Genomic DNA, 24,372 nt, shown 5'->3' on the forward strand with positions numbered 1-24,372 from the left:
GATGCCTCCTCCCATTGTAACTGAAAATTTTATTAGCATTTTACTCCAGATTGGTGATCACCAGAATGCATTGAACACTGCAATTTAGCTCATCACAGCCATCAACCCCTGGTTTGTAATTAAGCCTAATTACACACGAGGCAGCCATCAAAACAAAAGCTACTGTTCCTTTAAATCTTCACCCCTTTTTTAATTTTTTAAGGGGGAGAAAGAGGAAGCAGGCGAAACCAGATTGTCACACTAAACACACACACACACACACACACACACACACACACACACACACTGACACCCGGCACCCCCTTTCCAAACAAGCACCAACGCACTGACTGACCGGAGCCGTGCAGCCGCTTGAAGCAGGCAGCCTGCTGTGCGGATGTGTGCAGCCCTCTGGACTTGGTGGGAGGGGGAGAAGTTTCCCCAAAGACAAGCTTGGATCACTGAGAGAGACGATGCCTTCCTCCTCTAGCCCAGTCTCGCCAGCTGCTCAGTGGATTTGCTGATTTTCCGAAATTATTTTCTGCAAGTTATTCAGCGGCACCGGAGGAGAGATTTTGAGCCAGAGGATGCTCCCACAGGTCATTCGGATTCTGTATGTCTTGTCTTTCTGCTTTTTCCAAGGAGGCTTTATCAGGTGAGGCGCACTAATATCTCTCCATCTCTCTGACTTATTTTCTCTAATCAGCTGCTTCACGTCAACTTTTCGGCCACGAGAGTGACGCGAGGCGCGCTGGTCACATCACATCTGTAATTTCATGGACTTTTTGACATGATTTGTAGCAGCTTTCTTCATAATTGTTATTATTTTTTTTATTGTGGAGGCGAGGGAGCAAGTCTGAGCTGCCTTCAACTAACCATCTATTTGTCAGGTGTTGCCACCGTTTAATAAAATGTAATTTAATGAGAAAAAATAGCATTTATAAAGCTGAACATGCGAGCGGACGTGCGCATGATTTTCGATTTTACGCACAGTCAAAAGTGGGAGCTCTCGTCACCAACTCTGAAAAATTACTAAAAAGCCTGCATGCAAACAAATTAGAATGAAAGAAAAAATGCATAAGATATCAGACCGTGTTGTTTTAAAGCCCAGAGAAAAGCTGCCCTGGTCGCAAACTACCTGTGGAATTCCCGCTTGTATTGCGGGATTGACTGGCGCTTTCGGGGGGAGGTTAACGTGCAAGTTAAGACTCCTGTGTGCGATCTGATATTCACGAGGTGATCAGCAAAGTACGACAGCATGTGAACAAAGAGCTCATTGGGAAACATCGCACTGATTGCTGAAAGATGCCACTCATGCATAAGAATTTGCGTCTGCAGTTGCATTTGCAGGATTGATTCTTGCAGGAAAAAGGGGACAAGCTGCAGTCAGCGTGTGTTAAGTTTGTCTGAGGACAGAGAACACAAACCACCTCCCTCTGTCCTCCTGTCCTCCCCTTTTTTTATTCCCTCAGCTTGTCCTACCACAACACCTCATGTCTCCCTCCCCTCACTTGCTCACTCAGAACATCTGCCAGCAACGAAGCTCCCTTCCCTTCCTTCCTTCCTCCTTCCCCTCTTCCTCACTCTCCTTCTTGGTGGCAAAAACTTTTATTTGCAGTGAACACTTTCCTTATTTCATGCCCTGCCAACCTCAGGTGTGAGCGGAAGGGAATTAAGATCTGCATAATCCTGGAGCGGAACAGAGCCGTGACTCCGTGAACCCAGGGGCGAGGAGAGCAGCTCTTCGCCTGGAGAGCAGTCAACTGACAGCACCTCCTCTGAGAAATTATACGCTCTCCTACCAGCCTCTCTGCTCGCCACGTAGGGAGGGCGCGAGGGGGAAGCATCGAAGAGGTCAGGTGTAAAAGACAGGCAGCATCTGATGGAGGTGTGGAGAGGCAGGGGGAGATGGGGGTAGGGGATGGGAATGGAGCAAACTGGGATGAAGAGAAACACGAACAAGAAATGGAGAGGGTGATTCATTTAGCTGGAGGCGGCGGGGGAGATTAGTAAAGTGGAGGACGGACTGGGAGATGGAGAAAAATGGCTCAGATAGGAAAGAGGAGATGAGATGAAGGGAGAGCGGGGATGCTGGGAGTTAGAGACAGGAAGTCTTGTAAGAGACTTGACATGTAAAATAGTACAAGCTGGATTGTATGATTCAGACTGGATGGTCATCGACATGAGGAAATGAGAAACTGGAAGGAAAGGTGTAATAGATAAAGTTCAAATCACAGTGTGTGAATGTGTGTGTGTGTGTGTGAAAGAGAGAGAGAGAGAAAGTGTTGCGTCTCGCATTGTTGCAGCACTTCAGATCTGAGCTTCAAAGGAACCTTTTGTGCCTTCAGCTGAGTTGCTTGTGGGGTTTCTCAGCAGGTTTCTTAAAGGGAGAAATCTAATACAAAATACATTTAAATTAGAGCATTTTCACTTGCAAAGTGGCCGTTTTGTCTCCAAAGTGATATATTGCATAGGCTTTCGTTGTTGCTGTGTGCACAGGCTTGTTGGCCAAAGTAGATAAAAAATGTCTTTTTTCTTCACTTTAATTAAGTTGCTTGAATTTTGCTCCTGATTGGTTGCATTTTTCATGTGTGTTGTTGGGATCCATGTTTCTGGTCTTCCATAATGAATTAGGTTGAGCCAGCTAATGGTGACAGTTCAGGTAATAATATATCTTATAAAAAGACTTTTCAATACCTTACACTAAGAGGTCATGTTTTCCTACCAAACTGCTTATTTTATTCAACAAAAGCATCCAAAGCTCTGAAATGTTTATTGGTTATCAAACTGCTAGAGCCAATATGAGGGTTTTCATTTTTTGGCGAAGGTTCACTTCAGGTCAATAGGGGGCAACAGCATGGTTACGGTGGTGGAACACAATATGATAAGCACCTGTACGCTTAGTTGGTGTGTTTGAACAGCAGGAAGGCACAATCCACACACTGCAAACCCACTGCAACCCACCACGAGAAGCCTTATACTTCAGGCAGACACTGTGTCAATAGTGGATGGAGCTTCTGGGTGTGAGAAGTGAAACCAATGCAGAAGTGGCTTAAAGCTGCATTCTTTCTCATGGCAAGGAAGGGGCGACTCCACTGGCTGCAAAAGCAAATCCAGTTGTATGTAAGATTATTAGAAAATAACCCGACTTCTCACTTGATTTATTACCTCAGTGAACAGTTAGTAAGGTCTTGATTGCTCATTTTAAGTCTTCTTCAATACAGAATGACCATAATTATGGTCCAATTTAGAGTAAAATAGACAGCGTGTCCTCAGGTTCTCAGTCAGATTCAATTAAGATAAAGGTGCAGCAATACATATCCTCCCCAGCTCCACCTTCTTGGCCAAATATGGTCACTTCTGGTTCCAAAAAAAAAAAAAAAAAAAAAAGATGATGACAGCCATAATGCCAAACATGGTAGTCCCTCAGCCAATGGGTGACATCATGGTGGGTTTCCACTTGGCTTCAGGTTAGTGATTGTCAGGAAAAGAGCAAGCTCCAGTCTTCCAGTGACCACAGTGCCAGTTGGCTTGTGTAGCCTCTAAACTGAATGTTTGTTGGCAACAGATGTTTAGACACCAGTAACACTCGCACTTTTCTACTCTGACAACTCAAAATATTGGCTGTGAAAAAGGCACAACGCCTACACATTAGCAGCAGAGGGCTTTGGAGAGTTGCTTTGCCTAAACAGAATCAGCCACACAAGAGGTTTGGTTTGAAAAGTCTAAAACTCGTAAACCTTTTGATCTAAACATCTGGAAATATCATATGAAATAATGAGAAAGCTAGATAGCTTTCGCTCAGTACACGGCAGCTTTTGAGTTAATGCTACTGACACATTTTCAGCAGAATCAAAAATGTATTCAGACCACTCATTTGGGGACTATACAGACACGTGACGTACTGGGATAACTCTGATTTACAAGCTCTCCCATCTGCTGTGAAGTGTCATTAACAAGCAGAACTCAAGTCATGGTGCTTGCATTAGTTCACAGTGGGGTCGAAGCAGCAGTAGTTCGATTTTGTTTCCAGTACACTGCTGCCTTGACAACTATACATTATAAGACGTTGCATTCAATTCAAAATGACTTCACCGTTATGTGAAGACCACAACAGCGGAGACACAAATGTGTCCACGTCCTCTGATCATCTTATGCCTGTCTGTTCACTGGCAAATTGAGAGTGAAGTGGAGTGAATTGCATTGAAGTGAAGGGCAGAGAACGGCATCAAGGATCCCTGCTGTCCTTGCCTCCAGTCAGTGAGAGATCATGAGTCAGATCTGGAAATAAAAAATGAGTCCTATCATCCAATGGAACCGGGGTCCTCATAGGGCTGGTTATTGGGTGTCCACTTGGTAGTGTGTGCGCATGTGTTTGACTGTGAGAGAGGCAGATTTCCCTCTTAAATGATATGAATTCATTCAAGTAGATAATTGCTCTACCTCAAGTCATCACTTCAGACAGTGTGTCAGGAGCAGAATTATCGATGTAAACCATGAGCGTCTCCTGGTGTGGGCATTCACAGCTAATTCTCCACTTTGAGCGGTTAGTCGCTAAAGAAGATGGGGGCAAGTCTCGAGATGGGGCTACGATGCCAAACGCTAGCTCACAAAGTCACTTAGTGTGAGGCACAAACATAGCACAAACACAAGAGCATAAGTTATGTACAGCTAACTTGCACTTTGCATTGCACTGTAGCCAGCTAAACTGTTCGCAGTGATAGCTTAGGTGTGCTTCCGCTTGGCAAGCGACAACAAACCAGCCTTGTCTCATGTTAAAGTTTTAGATTTTATCCGTCTGGTAGTCCTACAAACAGTGATAATACCTGAAGCAAGTTTTATGACCAGTCCAACGTTTCATACATTAGAGCATTGAGCTACCACAGCTTCCATAAAACAAAACTTTAGGCAACTAGCTTAGCTTTAAGGGGAAAAGGTTGCCATTGTTCTGTCCTCCTCACACTTTGTGGTATGATTTGTCAGGCAGCTAAATGACAACCCCCGGTTGTAAAAGTAATTATTGATAAAAATGAATGAAAATTTGACCAGATAATATCATTTTAAAAAGATAATTCAGTCATTGTCTTAATTTTTCTCACAGGTAGCAATATTTCTCATGTTTTACTACCAGTGCAGTTAAGGTGGGAATTGGGGTTCATATCAAGTCGCTCCATCAGGAACGATTTTGCAACCAGATTATTATCATCTACGCAGTCTCTTTGAGTGGTTCACCTTTTCTAACTTTCATTTGTGAAATTGTCTTTGTATTATAGGTTTTGAGGATTTTCCATCATGCAGGCCTAGCAATACTAGCAGGTATTTGATATGAAATGCTCATTTTGGTTTGAGATGTGAAGATTATATGGTATATTAAGTCTAAATCCTTCCTTCCTTCTCCAATTTGCACATTGTTTTAAGAAATGTCACAAAAAATGCATGGAAGCAGTCGATTTAGAAGCACGTTTTCAGGCGTTTTTTGATGGGGAAGAATCTGGGCTCAGCCCCTGATGGGTACCAGTCCAGCCAATACTCCTGATATAAACATGACTCATATCTTCAGAGATGAACATTAGCATAAATGCTCTAATCCAGTTGGAGACATGACAAGGAAAGTTATTTTCTACTTTACTGAGAGAATCCTCATTTTATTAGTGAGACATATGTGGAATCGCTTTAATGTGCTGTCACTGAGCTTACAGGAAAATCCAACCTAGCAGCATGAAAACGACTTGAGATTTGCATTTCTGGGTCCATTTTGTTGTTTGGTGGCAGGTTTCTTGTATCCCCATGGATATCCAATTAAGATGATGTATATGCCACTGAGATGCTTCTAGTTCTACTGCAGTTTTGTTTAGCAACAGAAAAATGTTCAGCCATCTAAATGATCAACTTTAAAATGTCAAATTTCTGAATCAACAAACAAAGCCTTCTAAACTCTCCAGTTTGCACCAAGCTTCAAACAGATGTGCTTAAGGCTGAGAGCTCATTATTTTCAGCTGTGTGTTTACTGTAAACTCTGGTGAGCAGTCGCCTCTTACAGCAGGATGCTGAGTAACTTTTAAATCAGCTGCCTAAAGCTGCGATCAGGCATTACATCAGTGAAACCTTATAACATAAAAGTAATTCTGCTCACAGTTTGAGGCTTTTTTTCCAGCTACTTCACAGTTTGAAAATTGCAAGTCAGAGGGTGTGAAGTGCAGGGAGGGGAAGAAGGTTTGGGATTTGGTCTGGTCAGTGTGAAGAGGAATGGGTGATAACATTTTGTACCAAATGATGTCTCTCAGGCCAAATGTCCTTGAACATAGTCAACTTCTTTCCTGAACACCAGCTTCTCATTTTAAGCACCGACGGGCAAATGGGTGCAGGTTTTCATGGGATGCATGCAGTGCGTACAGTGGCTCTTGTGATAGCCAGTTGTTTAAGTGTAGAATTGCTTTTTTAGTTTCACTGAAATAAATAATTTTCATTAATCAGTGGATTTATTTTCAGGGGCAACATAAGCTCATGCAAATGTTTTGTGTTAAGTGCCTTTAATGCACGAAATTAAACCAATGACCAACAGCAAACTGACTTCACAGAGCTGACCTTTAAAGGCCTGCAGAACTAAAATATCTAAAAGTGGAGGAAGCCATTGTAGCTTATTAGCTGTGTTCCACCATTTACTTTTATTTAACCCCCTTCTATCAAAGTGTACACTACAGAGGAATGGGTTGTAGACAATTATAAGACGAGGAGTTGATGGTACAAATACGTCTTTTGACGCTCGTGTCTGTGATCAGCTGTCCTGCTAACAATGGTTAGCAAGCTTGCTAGCTCAGAGAGCTTTTAGCCCCTTAAACAACTGTTCACTGAATGAAATTCAGCCAGAAAAGGATAAATGACCCAGTACATGGAAAATAACAAAGCTCAAAGAGTCATTGAGACTGCATTAGCATGTTCCTAACTGCTAAGCATGTTAGCTGTTAGCTCTGCAGCCACAGCAGCCCTTACAGTACTGGCCTTACATGAAGTTTGCTGTGCTACTTTCTGGCATGACTGGGCCTTAAAAGTTGTCGAACAAGGACTTAAGATGCTGTCGCACTCATTGTAAGAGCATTAAGATGGTGCATCAAGTCAATATGTGCTTAAAAAAACTAATTCAAGCTACCTTTATAAAAGGTGTCTTGTTTTCTTTGGGTTTTTTTTTTTTTTTTTTTTTTTTTTTAGGCCTCTTCTAAGAAACACCTGCTAAACTGCGGGGAATTGGTGTTCCTCACAGGAAACACTGCGGAAAGAAGTAAACACAATTTAACAAGTTCAAACTTCAAAAGCTCAGTTGTTGGGTGAGGACACAAACTTCCTGTGATAGCTTTTAATTAAATTCTGATGGTAGTCCCAGCTGGTCTGGAAGTACCAGCAACAGCAAAGTAATATCTGGAGGCTAGTAAACAGTCGAGGGGAGAGAGAGGCAAACGTCGTGTTCCTTCTTTTTGAATGCTTCACGACTCACAAGTAGCTGAAAATGAAGCTTGTCCCTTTGAAACAATGCTCATGTGAAAACATGGCTGAGAGAATCACGATATCTCGGGAACGACGTGATGGAATTTCTCCAAATTTAGCACAAACCTTCACTTGAACTCAAGGATGAATTGCTTAGATTTTGGTGGTCAAAGCTCAAAGGTCACTGGGATATCACAACACACTTTTGACCATAACACAAAAATTCATAGCTAATTTTGACAAAATTTCAAAATATCTCATAGGATAAAATGATGACGTTTTATATCAAAAGGTCAAAGGTCAGCTTCACTGTGACATCATAATATTCCGCAAAAACACTTTTCCCACCATTATTCAACACCATAAGTCAGGAACAGAAGGAGAGATTGTGACCATATTTCACATTTAGTCAGACACTGAATTGGTGACACTAATCTTGGACGTCCACCTTGAAACTGTGGTGGTTGTACAGATCTTATGCGCGGACAGGTTGAAAATATGTATGACACATCCATGTTTTACAGTCTGTAACTTCTTTGCAGCAACATCCATATTTGTAGTCCATCACAAGCTCAATGGTTCTGCTGATATTGAGCTTCAGGCGGTTGTTGTTGCACCATGTGATGAAGCTCTGTGCCAGTCATCTGTCTTCCTTTGTAAAAATAGTCTCACTGGACATTATTCACTGGAGTCAATACAGTGATCATCAGAAAATACACTTAACACCGTGTATTAAATTCCTCAAAAGTCTTCACTACATATATTACAAGTCTGGATATTAACTGTAACTTTATCGGTTGGTGGAGGAATACAACCACGTGGTGGTAATCCTCGTTTTCTACACAGCAGTGTGAAAAAAGCATCAACTGAATGGTACTGAGATTTAACCTTGAGTTAGAGTGTCACAGACACTTTTGGGGCTCTCTTATCCTTCCCGAAAACACAGGAAATCCCCACACACTTGGCTGATACACAGAGTGGAGCAGCAAGGAGTGCTGATGAAAAGGAAGCGTGAAAGGAGGACAGATGGGATGTTTATGTGAGTTAATGACTAAAAAATGAGAGCCAAGCTGGAGACAAGAGTCGAACAGACGGTTTGCTCTCCACAGCCGCCGCGAACAGTGACGGTGTGCTTATCAATGAAATATGAAGACCAGAGATACGAAGGAAATTCATCAAAAGATAAACAAAGACTTTATAGTTTTTACAGTGCGAGCTTTAAATTCCATTGAGGATATGTTGAAGATTTAATTGTTACTTGTACAAAAAAAAACAACTTCAAAACAAGTCTTTATTTATTCTGCTAGTTCTCAGAGGAATATCTAGATTTAGCTGCTTTAAATTTGCATTGTAAGAGTCTGAAAGCAGAAAAAGTCACTAAAAAACACCTTTTTTATTTAAAAAAAAAGGAGGGGGGGTGAGCAAACAAACTTGGTCACACAGTCTCAAATCCCTGACAGGAAAGCAGCGTCTGACACACATCTGCCCATTGCTTCAGTGGGCATTAAATTTGTGTTTGGATATATGGTGGAGGTGACAGCTTACTGATGGTCTCTAGCAGTAAGCCAGCGCCTTCAGTGTTAGTCTGACACCTCAGGCTGAGAGATGTGACTGATTGTTTTCTGCCCATTTCAATCAAACCACATATGACCTTTCTCTGTTCTCTGTTGAAATGTGCATAACAACCTCCTTTGCCACACCACAAGCCAGAGCAATTTCCACTCATATGCTCATGCCGGAGGGTGAAAACAGCAGTTGTGTCCTCGAGGTGTATATGCTCTGAAATGCAGTGTGTCAATCATCGCTTTTCTTATTAAGAGTCAAACCACGAGTATAACGGCTATATTCACTCACATTTTACAACAGTGTTCTTTAACTTGGATGAGAAACGGGGGTCTCTCCCTGCTCATTCCTTGCCCAAGAAACCATGTGTTTGTGACATGCCTCCGTTGCCAGCCAAAGTCAAAACCCCAAGCCACTGGATAATAAATGCATCATGAAGTGTAACTGATGTGCATCAGCTCAGGGTAAACTTTTATCTCTGCAGAAATGTAGCCAGCTAATGCTAAACTGGAAGAGCATTATGCAACATTGTCCATTGGTCATGCAGGGAACCACCAAAACCTTTGGGGCGTGCGTTCACAAAGGTTCAACTCGAATATGTTTTTATGCTTCCTGCACACCACTGGCTTCACACACATGCAGGATAAAAAGTTATGCCAGAGGTAAGAGAAAATAGGGAGTTAAAGTTATAACCCGATGGATACAACTGCAAATGCAAGTAGGCTTACTCCAAAATAACCAAAAAATAAAGAAATAGATGAGGAATGTGGGTCTTTGCTATTGTAAAAGTTCACCAAATTAAAATTCACCAGACTTAAGCGACTTAAATCACTATGTATAATGCGAAAGGGGTCACTCGTCATCTATAGAGGACTGTCATCAGCTGTTTGGAACTTGCATCTTTCAGCTCATTGTTTTGGTTTTGCATCCCATAATTTCACAGTTTTGGTTCATTCTCACCAGCTTTTTTCAGGCACAAAACGCTTGTAAAAACCGACTCTATGTCACACAGGAGAGTGAATGTTATACTTGAACACAACTCTAAATTAGTGCTAATATGGCTCTGTGTCATGTAAATAAGCACTATTGCGAACACATTTGCCATAATCACATAGAAAAGGTTTTTACAGCGTGTTGCACTGTCAGCGAGTGGCCAAAAAACAAAAAAAGCTAACCCCAGCTCATCATTAGGTCCTGTTCATTGTGAGAGAGAATGAAATAACAGAAACCAGTTCTCTCCCTGTTGTAGACCACAATACAGACCAACATAAATGCTGAAATTACTGTCACACATTGTAATGTTTCAGTTTCTGATCCTCACTTGGCTTTGTTACAATCAAATACAACAGATAGTGTTTGATGCACAGATGCACGTATATTTTTGTACCTACAGTATGAGGAAAGTCCCATACCACGGCCTTTATGTTTGTACTGCAGGCTTGTCTGTTATCAGTACTGACAATGGCCAAACCCTGCAGTCAGGCTGCCAGTTTAGAAAAAGTGAATTAAATTGCTTTGGCAATAAGAAGAGGACCAGGCAGGTAGCCGATCGGTCCAGGTGCTGCAGATGTGCAGCGTCCAGGTGGGGTTATAAAACCACAGCTGTGCCTTGTTTGTTTCAACATCTTTCACTCAGTGACCAGATCCAACCAACGCAGCACACTTTTCAAGTCTCGTCAATATCCCGGTAACAAAATATGTGACACAGTGGTGAGGTAATGCAATCAAGTGGACCTCTCCACTCTTCTTCACTGGCCCTGGCGGATTAAAATGGCCACTTATTGACTAGAGCAGCACTCTGGCTGAGGTTCTCTGCTGTAGGTCATTATGTTCTCTCATTATGAACCCTCCATCTTGTCATTATGTCTGACCATACATTCCATGCTGATTAAACCTACTTTCGGGGAGAGGAGAAGGTCCGGCACACAAAATCCAGAGCTCGTAATATATGGGTGGACAAAAAGAAGCAGTGGGCAGTCGAGTCAAACTGAAGCTGTGCTTTGTAATTGAATCAAAATCACATTAACTGAACCATTAAGAATGATCGTGCTGCAATCAATCAGTAATTACAGGCCTGTAATTTATCAGCCAAATACTGCGGGCTAAAGCTAACAGTCGTAGAGCATACAAGACTTATTAATCATTAAGTCACAGTTAAATTTACACCTCAAACAAACCCACTGGCTTTCATTTTGGTCATTTCTGCTAAAATTGCCTGCCACTGCTATAGTGCAGTGAATGAATTGATGAATGAATTAAAATCATTAGGTCTTTACAGTGATTAGATGATAGGATTCAGGTTGAGATGCTGAAATTAGGACTCTGGATTTGAGAATTGAAAGGGGAACCTTTCAAGTCATATACTGCATGTTCATGTGACTCTTATAGCACCAGCAGTTTTAAAAGTTCTACATGCAGGTAGTGCTGGAACCCAACTTTACCAAACTGTCTTGTTCAGTGGAATTGTGGAGAAAATAACCTACAGCGTTACAGAAAAAGGTGGGATTAAAACATTCCTGTTCATACTGTTAACATTTTCTGCAATGGTGCACTGTAATGTAACAGCTCACTGATTTAAAAAGCCTTTGTGTGGCTCATGTACACACTGTGATCCTCTTAGAGATGGCCCATAATAACACCCGGGTCTCTCGTATGAGGAAACTGAAGCCAAGCTGCAGTGACAATAAAAAGCCAAAACAACAAATTGTTCCTCTTCCTCCCTTTTACTTCAGCCGCCGTCATACATGACCAGCGAAGCGGAATTTGCCGGGTGGTAAAGGGGGTGGAGGGGGTCGTTGAAGAGGATTACAGCTGCGTCCGTAAAACAACACAACAACGCCGCAATGGCAGGAAGAGGGTCTCTCCTCTCCAGGAGCATGAAATGAGAGTGGTCCATCTTGGGATACAATGCAGGGGTCTGCATAAATCGACTGCACCATGGATGAATTAGTGACACACGGCTCTCGCAAATATAGGAAGACCCAAATTACAAGCCCAGTTTTAGCACCAGGAAGTAAACAGGTGCATTGATGTCCATTGGTTGCCTTGTGTATGAGGCAGAGATTCAAGAAAAGGTTCACTTTATTGACATTTAGCTCTCCCCACTGGAACAGCAAGAGATCCAATAGAGCCTCAATAATCAATGTACACAGAAATAGCTCTGACTTGATGGCTGGACACACAGTACTGTCCATTATCTGACACTTTGTGATGTAAGTGTGCTGTTTGCCATCAGTGTCCAGCGGGTGACTGTCTTTTATACACAGTGCAAAGCTGCTTCAAGGGTAAAACGCCACAGATCATGTACTTGCACAAATCCCTTGCGCTCTGACCTGTGGATCACTGGCTGGCTTTTCTCCCCACATTAGTGAGATGACTAGTTGTCCTTGACAGGTGAAGTTCAGTATGAATGATATCATAGTGTGCTCAAGTTTAAAAACGAAAAAAAAGAAAGAAAGCGCTGACCGTGGCTGAACCAGTTTTTTTCTTCTGAGGCCAACACAGTTGGGGCTTTAAAAGGTGTTGCTGCTAAATCGAAGGATATTTTAGGGTTGCATTGGTGCACAGCTTCACAGACAGTATGATTTTTCAGCTTTGACGATAAATCTACTGAGGATGTTTTCTCAGCATAATTGCTGTTTGCAGTTTTCAACCATTGGCACTGGTGTAAAATTCTAGATGTTCCAGCTCCTCGCAGTCTTATTATTTCACTATCTGCCATTGAAGCAGGAAATCACCGTCTTTGTGGATTCCTGAACTGAGAAGGAGATTAGTAAACCTCATTTTGGACAAACACCTTTTAATATGCATCTCGTTGAACATAGCACTGTTGAACTAAATTAGCCTGTGAGCTTATTCGTGTAAAGAGCACATATTACTGACAGGAAGCTTGTGGGTTATTTTGGACAAGCAGGATAAGGTCGTAATAAAGATTTGGAGTTCTTGCGAATACAGCGAACAGAGTTGTGTGTGTTATTTAGGAGCATCTTTTAATTAAGTGGATGGAACAAGGACGTAAACATATTACCGGTATGGCGGGCTTTGCACAAAATGTCAAGTTTCAGACTCTGAAAGTAATCTGAGCCATATTTATCACAAAGTATGCGAGTCCATTAGAGCCTATCCTGAGCCTTTAATTAACTCCTTACTCCTTCTCTTGATTCAATCAATGGCCTGTCAAGCGTTTGTCTCCCCCTGAAGGGACAGATTCACGTTAGTTGCTGAAATCATGTTAGTGGGGCCAGGCTGATAATCATCGTATTAATCGACAGTAACATTTAATGTTTATTAGAAATGTCTGTATTTAAGGCCCAAACCAGTCTTATTGACTCTCGTGCATATTGTGCAAGGGTGAATGAAAAGATTGGTGTTTTTTGGCCCCTTTTTTTGACCTGCCTTTGTATCCTCCTGTGTTGACACTAAAACAGGATAATTCCAATTTATTTGGATTGCAGCACAGGATAGAAGTTGAGCATCGACATATCACTGCTGCCACATAGAAGCTATATGAAAGAGATAGAACCTAAATGCTGCTTACCAACAAAAGAGGCTTCAGTGGTCATCAGCGTGTTGGGTTTGCAGTAAAAATCAATTAAAGCCTTTGTTCAAGTAAACAGCTGAAACGGTCATTTCAAGGTAATCCAGCTAATATTTCAATGCTGTGGTCTTAATGATGTCAAGCTTTCATGTCACACTGACATTGGGCACAAACTGCAGACGCTGAAGTCAGGGAGAATGTGTTCGGACATGTGGAGGGCACAACTCGGATGTCAGGCTTGATGTCCAAAAGATGCGATTTCTATCACGCTTTTGCATGGTCAGTCATGCGTGGCCATACTTTGTTCATGGTTATCTCAGGCCATACACACACACAAACACACACACAAGTCTCAGAGCTTCCTAACCCTCCATAACAGGGCTGGAGACACATCTCTTTATCAGGCTGAACAGACACAGTGTAAGTCCTGAATGTATTCTTTCTCTCACTTTGGTGCTTGACCACTGAGACTCCCTCATTTTGTCTGTATGTCCCCACAAGACCCCCACATTGTTTCCTGCAATGATGTGTCAAAATCCAGGAGTTCTCTCTGGAGGAGAAATGCTGTCAATATGTGTGCGATACGCTCGATAAACGTGGACAAGAATTTGAAAATGCATACTCAGATTTGTCTATGTGTCTTCTAATCTCAAAATGCATTAGATTTGTACACATCTAAAGAAATGTAAAAATATGTACTTAAAAAACTAAACACCCTTTTATTAAAACTGTGAAAACTAAGTCAAAAGCTGGAAAAACAGACAGTTTTTCCTCTACGACTCTCAAACGCCCAACGTTTTTGTGAATTTCCGTGTAACGAGTGGCTGGAAGCTCTGGAGCATTACTTACAGTGCTACTTCACGCTAAAGTGAGCTAACAGATGGAGCAGCATGGTCGCAGTGTTTCCCCTGAAACAACTTCAACAGTAAGTAAACACTGATAAATGAAATACTCTGTTTGTGACCAAAATTATGACAACTGAATGTGTGTGAATTGTTGAGGGTTTGCTAGCGTTGGCATCTAGCCTGTTTTTGGAAACAAATGTTATATAACTGCACAGTGATTAATAATTATTATTAGTAGCAAACTTAAAAAGTGTCAGATTTCAGCTTTGAAAGCTAAAGCCACAGAAGCAGAAACAAAGCAGATGCCCTCCACATATCCCATGATTAAAACTGGCTGTCTGTGTGTTGGTCAACCCTTCCTTGAAAGTACATTGCAGAAAACTCAAAAATGAGCTCTGGTCCAATAGAGAGCAATAAAGGAAGAAACCACAAAATTGTTTAACTCCAAAACACTGTGTTCTGTGTATTTGAGAAAACGTGTTAACTGGTGTTTACTGTTCAATATTTAAAGAACTTCACTCGCAGTTTTTAGGTGCTCAGTGGGGGGGAAAGCTGCACTGTTTTAAAGCAATCTCTACCTTTTAACATCAAAGTGCTGTTGGCATGTGTTAGCGAGTTAGACATTTACATTTACGTCAAACATCTAATGGTTTGACCAGAGTTTAGAGCTGACAATTAGCAGTGAATGCTCGTTTTTCCTGATGCAGGATAATTACAGACACTATCATGGGGTTTTCACAGCAGCAAACGGAGAAGAGTGCATAACAAATACCTGCTTGTTAAGGATTTTTTCTCAATGTACGTGACAATGACTTGAAGTTGGTAAATGCATTTATCGTCTGCTTAGCAGAAATTACAAAAGCAGCAGAAAATAATTTATTTTGGGCTTTAGTTATGCACAGTTGCAATAATAATTTCCTTGAATAAAAGATAAAGTGACCTTCACATTGGTAACATGGATAACTTGACATTTGCATCCAAAACTGCAGAGTTCTCTACAGCTCTGCAGAAACTCTACATTAGCTGCACAAGTGAAATGAGAAAGTAGCATTTCACAAAGCATTGTTAGGCTGCCTCTTCTGTGGGTATGATTCAGAAAATCCCTGGTAGACCCAGCTCCATGGTGGCTTTGTCATGACGCTGTTGGTTCCAGCCAGCAGCTTGATCAAGCGAAACAGGCCAGCGGCTATGCCTACAACGTCCTCCATCCTCACTGTCATCTCCAAAAATATGGGTCATGTAGAGTGCAGTGGCCGTCTTTGTGTGTTTTTGTGGCAACCGTTTTCTGTGTGACTGTCTGCTTTACTTCTGAAACCCCCCTTCGCTGTACAGACTGACAACTAAACCCTGGTGGCTTTTATACTTTGGTTTAAGGCACAGGTGGACCATAGCTGGGGCCGAGCACACACTGACTCACCAACTGTCCCTTGGCTTTCTCATCTTTCTTTTTACACAGTAAATACTGAGGTCCCCCAGGGGGCACAATGAGAAAACCAACCAAATCTTATTTCCTTCATAAGCTGCAACCGTTAGCAGTTATTAACCATCAGGGAGTAGCCAGAGGAAAGTCAGAGCTATGGAAGATTAAGGGTTAATACCATACACAGAAGGGAAAACACCATTGCATAAACTGCTTATAGAAGAAAAAATATTATGGTGGTTGTAAATGACTTGCAGGTAACAGGAAAACACGCATATGCAGTCAGAAGATGTGATTTATACTGTGACTGATGGGAGCTGACACCTCTATCCATATTCATATAGGTGCATGTAGCAAATAGAAGACATTAATCTTCACAGTCAAGCAGTCTATGGCTTCTAATTACATGTTGACTGTACACAGACTGTTGTCCCCCTCTGTAAGATTCCAGCTGGAGAGATTTCCCAGTGGGCTTTCAAAGTAAAGAAGAATGGGAGGGGTGGGGGGTGCAGAGCCCAATATGTGAAGGCTCACATAGCTGCTGAAAGACTCTTTTATACGCTGAGAATGCGCGCATACACACACACACACACACTGTAGTGCTTCGTTATGTCACGTAATTACCATCCCAGTTAGGCTACATCGAAAAATCCCATCTTACTTCTCTAATCACTGCATTTCATTACCTTGACTACAGTACACGAAGAAGATGAGAGAGACAAACGTCCTGCTTTGATCATGGTGTTTGTTCCCCCTGCATGTGAACACAACTGTTCAGTTTACAGCACGGTTCATAACGACAGCAAAAATTGGCATGCAGACATGTGTCAGCTATGTATCCTTAAAGAAAAGAGAGAGCTGAAAGTGCAGATGATGAGATGATGTATGACAACATATAGATGCCGTCAATCTAGATGTGCTGCATTTGGCGTTTCTCCCAAGAGAGGAAAATGGACTATTATTTTTCGTGCTTTACTGTGCCCAGAAACATGACAAAACAAACAAAGCTGATGTAGTGAGGAGCTGACTGCTGTACAAAGCTGCAGTCCATCGCAAGCCCCTCAGCAGACACATCAAAGCAATCTTTTGCAGTCAGTATCGCCCCTTCTCGCTATCAGAAATCCTGCTAGCTCTGTTTCGCAAAGACTGACAGGAGGCAATCCGTGCTGATATCAGATTTTAGACTTGGAAAAGGTGGCCTGAATACAGAGAGGCTTGGAGAGACATCTGGAGGATGGATTTGTCTGACCGTGATCTATGTTAGATTCATCTCCCTTGGGGGGGGTGGGGGGGCAGTTCCTCAGGTTTATCACTGATTGCCATTTAAACTGCATTGTGGTTTGATTTGGCTTTGGGGAGAGCTAGTGGGAGGTAAAAAAAAAAAAAAAAAAGCTCATATATGGTTCTTTCTTCAAAGTTTAATACTAATGATGAGTTTGAAGGGTGCTGCCGTGGTTGAGTCACCAATGATTCAAATGTCACCGATGACTGTAGGTTTTAAGTTAATCATCTACATTTGATACCATGTGTGGCGTTATAACAGTGCACATTTCACAGGCACAAAGGACTAGACAAAAGGGGGGTCCTCTCTAAGGTTAGCACAAGTCATGGTTCACACATCATGTCAAATATTTTCTCTGATTGCCACTTTCCCTGAGTGTTTCCATGCATTGTTTAAATTATTCAAGTCTCTGTAGCTTGTTCAAGTTGTCATCTTCTTCTTTTAGTTGCTCCCCATTGGGGGTCGCCACAGTGGATTATCTGCTTGGTGGGTCCCACCCAACCCGGCTGCATATTTGATTTGGCAACCCTCCCCATTTATCCGGGCTTGGGACCAGTAATTAGGAATGCACTGGCATCCCCAGTGGCTGGGGAACAACCCGAGGTTCAGTGTCTTGACCAAGGACATGTTGACATTTGGACAGGAGGAGGGTGTCCCTTTCCTCTATTTTGGTTGTTCATAGTTGAGTGAAGTAGAGTTTTTTGAATGGTGGGCGGCATCAGCATGTCTGAAGGTTAAATTCACATTGAATGGCATCCCAGTCCAGTGCTGATGAAACTACAAGTCGCAAAATCACATTACCACCCAGCAGTGGCAGTGAGAATATCAGATCAAACATAGGTTGAAGGCTGAGACTATACTACTGCAATCCTGATGTCACCATTGTTTGACAGTCGCATACAGTTTAATCTAAAGTAATCAGACAGTTGAATTGCAGAATTATCTTCATCTTTGATCTTGATCATTTCTGACATTTCTGCATGTCTATCTGAACCTGAAATTCACTTCCTCATATTCCCACATTCCAACTGTAATAATATTTTCTGAGATGAGCTCAAAAAAGAATATTTGCTAGATAATGTGTGTGGGCTGAACAATTCATTCTGTCATGACATTTTGACAGCAGATGTAGCAATTAGGAGTTGGAGACAGTGTAGGAGTGTTTTCCTCAGTTTTAATCACTCGGTATTCAGAAACCCAGCAGATAAAAGAATTAAATCACAAAGGGAAGGATATTATATTTAACACAAATATGAAATTTAAGTCTACAGATAAAAATTTATTAGTGCTGAAGATTAGTTATGGCTGCATGGGAAAAGCCAGAGGTGGTAGTTGGAGTTCAGTGTAGAAACAGGCCATCATGAACATAAATATGTCATCAAGCCACAGCTCATTGTGCCCTCGTCATTACTGTGGCACCAGCCTAAAAACATAATTTCTCCATGGTTCTCCGGAGATGTCAAGCCTCACTCCCCCAAGATTAAGATTGCATTCCAAATTAGTACGCATGAGCGATGGCACAGAGTTGCGATTTACTCTAGGTTAGCATGGATTAATCTAAATCACTCAACCCCGGGGTTTCGATTGAGACGGCTAAATATAACAAGAAGTAGATTCTACCATAAGAATTGGCTCATGGCTGAACTAATTATGCTTTACAACAAAACAAAAGATCAAAGATAACGCTGAGGAGAATAGAAATAGTTCAAAGATGGGAATGGAATTTAAAGCAAACCCAGTAAACAGCACAATATCTAATGGGAATAAATCCTTCGCCACTAAAGTATGTTTAATCCACCAACTATCTTTGTTCCTCTGATCTTTCAGCAGTACAACCCTTCTATCCAGACATATATTAGTGATAAGGCTGCTGAAGCAATGCAATATACACTATATTTTCTATGTGTATACGTATTCTTTTAACTTCCCTGCCCATATAGAAGAGAGTTGTTTTTAAAAGATCAAGTCTGGAGAGTCTACATTCCTCTTATTATAACTAAGCCCTCATGAAAAGACAAAAACCAACAATGAGTTGATCCCACTGATAAGTATTGCATGTGCAGCCAAAGCCTGAAATAGTATTCCTTTGTTGTCCAGAAAGTATTGCAAACAGAGCCTCACTATTGCACTGGCTGACATGTTCCTTCATTACAATGAACATGGGTGCTGTAATTTATTTTGAATCGATTCCACATACGCCGCATTGGTGCCATAAATACTTGCAAGTGCACTGAATCTGCAGCTGGAAATAGTCCCTTTGTACTATTTATTATTGAGCAACAGTGGCTAAAAACTGCAGCGCCCAGCTGTTTTAGCTTTTTGTTTTGTAAAGTATATATTTGTGACATATTTTAAACAAAGAATAAAAGTATTGAGAGACGGACCAGCAAACATTGTTGGTTTTGATCTTTTCCTCTGATTTATTGACAAAGGCAAAAATATAAAATGTCAGCATACTTATCCTTAACAAAAGCAGCTAAACAGACTGTAGCCCACTGGGTTTTTTTTTTTAACTGCAGACAGTATATTGAGAGCTGCTTCTCAACCTCTTCCTGCATAATGACAGATGTTGCTTAACAGATGGAATTTATATGCAAAAATGAACTGTTTGAAAAATTCAGGAGTAATTTCAAATACATCCATCTTATATTTTACTGTAGACTTAAATATACATGTATGCCCTGTAGGTAATCTGCCATGGAAACAAGACCTCAGTACTGAATGCTTAATCTGCACAAAATTTTTCATTCTCACCGCATCCATTTTGGCCTCGATGGGCTGTTCTAGTATCTTTGTTGTGATCCATGTTTCCACTTTTCATTAAGAAATCCATATGTGGTTCACTAGTCAATGTGATCCAGGCTCCGAGAGAAGGTTTCTACTGCAGGAAGCTCTGTCTATATCTATGTTTCCATACCTGGAGGTGTCACTGTGAAGGAGTGGCAGTGGCCGTGTCGTTGAAGATAAATGTGCAAGGGTAAATTGCAGTGTGCTCCAAATCCCATTCCCCAATGAGCCTATTGATCAAAAGGGGACAGCGGTAGCCATGGGCCATCATATACAGTAGTGTGAAGATGAGAGCTACACAGGTCATTAAAGACCAAAAAATGACATGTCATTGTATTACTATAAGGCATTGGATGTATTTTGATCACAGGCCTGTCACTGGGATGAGTCAATCATGTGGTTTGTCGGACCTTATAGAAAGTTGTGTCGATTGTCTAAGAGCCCCGCATTCATCCTCAAAGTGAGAGCACTTCTAGGAGCACAATAGCTAAGGCTCAAGTGGACGTCAAGGGCAATTTGACATGTAGGAAATTAGAGCAATGTGTTTCAACAGGCGGAGAGAGCAGTTTTGTTCCGTTTCCCATTATGCTAATGGCACTAAAAAGTTAGCAGGTTCATGCATGGATGTCTAATGGCCCTGATGTCCCCCAGCGCTTGCTTGTAGGAAACCAGGGAACAGCCATATTGCGATGTGATGTGCTTTTCCGATCACCAGTTTCTTAATGAAAAAGCAATTAACAGAATATGTCGGCGCTCCACGGGCAGAACCCCATCCCATCTAATCAGGGTTCGTTTTGATCAGTTACTTCCAAATCTAAGGCTCAACGAGGTTTTAACAACAGAGAATAAGACGATAACTTACCGACAAAAATGCTTCTTGCTGCTTCTAAGTGAAAACCAGTCAACCAGTCTTGTGGATTGAATATACTCTTCATACTGCGTTCATCTGCAGGCAAGCATTCAGCATTTATGTCTGTCCATATTTGTAGTACATACTGAGGCTTTATGCTGTGAGAAAAAAGGACGCAGGGAAAGAAATGTTAGCCTCTTGTGGACCTTGCCTCCCGGTGCCCCCCTCCCTAGTCCATTTATGTCCTCATACATTTGAGCCATATACGCTGTATACAGAGTGACAGCTCCAGCTTCTTTTTCTCACTGTGTACAGTTATATATTCTTTGTAACTAAATGATGCAGTACACTGGAAACGGGTACTGTTTCTCTAGTACCCTGCCTCTTATTCCTTGCCTGAGCTGTCTTGTCACAGAAATTCAGCATCAGATATTATTTACAGGATTTTATACTTTTCCTACCTTCATGGAGGCTTTCGAATGGTCAGCAGCTAAAATTGGCTTACAGAATCTGTTTACTCGCTTTGTGACTTTATATCATAACTGGAACTCAGCATCCACCTCAAACACAAGCTGCTCCTCACGTTCAAATCCAACAGTCAATGCCAATGCAGGAAGTAGTCCGTCCTTCAGGAAAGTAAGAGTGTGGAGGTCACAACAAGTCCTCCAAACCAAACAGCGCACTAGGCTGTTTGTGCATCCTCACTAGAATGACATGCAGCAGCATTTTCTGATCTAATGTTCCCATCATGCCTCGCAAAACATGTGAAAATGAATGTTGGAAAAATAAATCTGTTTTATAATCTGACAAACCGCTTTGGGTTTGGTTAGGTTTAGGCTCAAACACAGCTTGGTTAGGTTTGGGAAAGACCATGGTTTGGGTTAAAATAAGTTCTTAGTTAGGGTTAGGGAAACATCATAATTTGCATTAAAATGATGACGTTGTTAAGGTTTGGGAATAAACAATTGATTAAGGTTCGGGAATGATTGTGGGAACAGCCATTAGTGGACTTTGACACTTGAACATAAACTTGTTTATTAGCCACTTTTGGAATGACTGATGCTGTTGTTCAACGTCTCCTTTAAGCTTACCCTTGCTATGGCTTATTTGTCATAACCATAATCTTTCCCTAACTTTCACCACACTGAAGTTGCCATGCACAGATATTGTAGAAAGTGAGAATTTTAAAAACATTCGCATTAAATGAAAAAACAAATGCTCCTGATAGGGTCGGGCTGAACTAGAGGTAAGATCGGGCCCAAAAAATCCAGCCCGACCCGACCCAGGCCCGCGAGCATTCAAGCCCGACCCAGCCCGAGCCCGACCAATTAACGTGATTTGCAGGCCCGAACCCGAAGCAAACCCGAAATTTCATATTTTATTTGTGAGGACTCGGGAGGAGGAGGGGTGATGATAACAAATTAAAGTCTGTCTTTTGTAACGAAATCTAAGTTAAACAAGCCTGTATAAACATTTACATCTTTTATATTTCTGTGTCTGCAGAGGTTACATTAACCGACAATTTTCCATCATTGACAGATTTTTTTAAGAGTTGACGGGAAAAATTTAAGGCCGTCCGTCATTTTGACGGGTTGAAAATTGGGCCATAACCACACCAGCAGAACGTCCTTAAGAATTTAGCGCGGCACTTTAAGAGAGAGAGAGGCAGAGAGACAGAGAAGAACAATGACGGATGGATAATAGACAGAGATGCAAGTTTTATCAGCGCAAGTTTCTGTAGCATTTTCAACAATCAATTTGAAGCTTTTCCACACCTCACTCTTACCGGTGGGTGTTTGCCTTTTCAGTTCCCCTGTCTTTAGTTTATCCTTCACTTCTTGCTGCTCCGTATCGGGGATACCAGCAGGTCAGATGCGGACTTGCGGAGGGAAAGAATTTTAAGAGGACGACGTTCACGTGCGCAGAGCATGCTCTGGCTCTGCGGCTCCTGTTTAGCCTTCTCTGTTTTATCCAAATTATTTATTTTATAACAAGTATTCCGTAGTTTAGTATCGTTTTAGTATACATTTTATAAACATATATTTATTTAAAAAAAAAAAAAAGTCAGCGAGAGAGAAGCCCAACCCGACCCGACCCGAACGTAATGATTGATATTTTAGGCCCGACCCGGCCCGAAATTCAGGTCGGGTCGGGCTTGGGCTTGGGCTTGGGTTTAAGATCTTACCTCTAGGCTGAACGCATGTATAGTGTGTCCACACCCACCCTGATTAGGACTCTTTATATAGGGATTTTGGATTAGCAACTACTGCAATAGAACGTATTATAGTTATATTATAATGACAGTATACACTGTTGATTATTATGGACAAGAAAACTGGAAAACAAAGCCACCATGGTCAACATATACCCATGCAATCATGACTACATGCTTTTATTTTTCTGAGCTGTTAGTCATGTGTAGACATACTTTGATTAAAATTAATGGCTGACTGGAATTTTTGCTTGAGACCTGGTGGGGTGGAACGGTAATCAAATACCAAGCAGCCTTTCAGATGAGCTGCACATACAGCAAGGGCGGTGGATTCATTTCAGAAATGGTGTGTGTGTGTGTGTGTGTGTGTGTGTGTTAGAGTAGATAGTCAGTTACTCTACCATTTCACAGTCAAGCCGACAACAGGGCGCTCAGCTTATGCATTCTCGCTCTCCCCCACCAGGAAGGACTAATTTTGTGTAACGTTGTAACATACCAAAAGCCCCCCATAGCTGACCCTCCAATGTTTACTTTGGTTTCCCATCTCCAATTTTATTGGTTGCAAAACAGTATATCTTTTTAATTGGTGTGACAAATGCCCTCTGATTGGATCAAAGTGTAAATCATCTTCCTTACTTATGTTTACCTGCTTTGTTTTCCCTCATGTCTTAGAGTGATTGAAACGTCTTTTTACCCGAAGTGTTGCAAAATAAGGGCATTTGCGGCAACACAGTGATTCGTGTCTTATAAGGAATGTGGGACGGGGGCGTAAATTCTGCAGGAAATCTCCACTTGGACCCCCTACTTCCAGCACCCTTGACATACAGTGGTTTGATCTGCTGTTTGCAATCAAAGTGTGTCCCTCTCATGGCTGTAGCCTGCAGCTGAGCGAGTTTATGCGAGCACAGGAATATGAATAAGTGCCATACATCCAGAAAAGAAGTACTGTCTGTCTGTGTGATCACTTTGCAGGTCTGTATCTGGAAGGATGCGAGGATTAAAACCTTGCTTTCAATGTCTATCTAGGCTTCACTTCAGAGAGATGAATAAAAAGTATGTAAAGACTAAATCATTTCCAAGCAGCTGTTTGAAGTCCACTTTTATAACCACCTCTGTTTTTCCAAGCGCTTGAAAGTGTGTGTATACAAGTGCCTTTCAGTTTTGATTCAGCTTTGCTTTCAAAGCCAAATAAAGTCACTGACTAACATGACAGTGACAGCCAGAACTTGCTCTACAATGGAAGGAAGGACAGAGTTGTTACGTATTCTCGACAGCAGTCTGGCATGGATGCTCGAATGAAATGGATGTAGAGGGAAGCAAAAGGTCAGGCTCATTAAATGTCAGCAAAGAGCATCTTAATAATTGAATCATTCAGACAAAGAACCACATCATTTAGCTTTGAAGGCTTCTGAGGAGCC

At 41.7% G+C, this 24,372-nt stretch overlaps 1 protein-coding gene across 1 annotated transcript in view; it reads left to right on the forward strand.

Annotated features, from left to right (window-relative positions):
* Positions 1-566: 566 nt before the first annotated feature.
* glra4a (glycine receptor, alpha 4a) overlaps positions 567-24,372 on the forward strand; it is a 45,629-nt gene continuing 21,823 nt past the window's right edge. The window contains exon 1 of the mRNA XM_041944094.1: positions 567-634. Coding sequence (XP_041800028.1) covers positions 567-634 — 68 coding nt within the window. The remainder of the gene's footprint in view (positions 635-24,372) is intronic.

This window comes from Chelmon rostratus, chromosome 9, assembly GCF_017976325.1.
Source record: "Chelmon rostratus isolate fCheRos1 chromosome 9, fCheRos1.pri, whole genome shotgun sequence".
Taxonomy (NCBI): domain Eukaryota; kingdom Metazoa; phylum Chordata; class Actinopteri; order Chaetodontiformes; family Chaetodontidae; genus Chelmon; species Chelmon rostratus.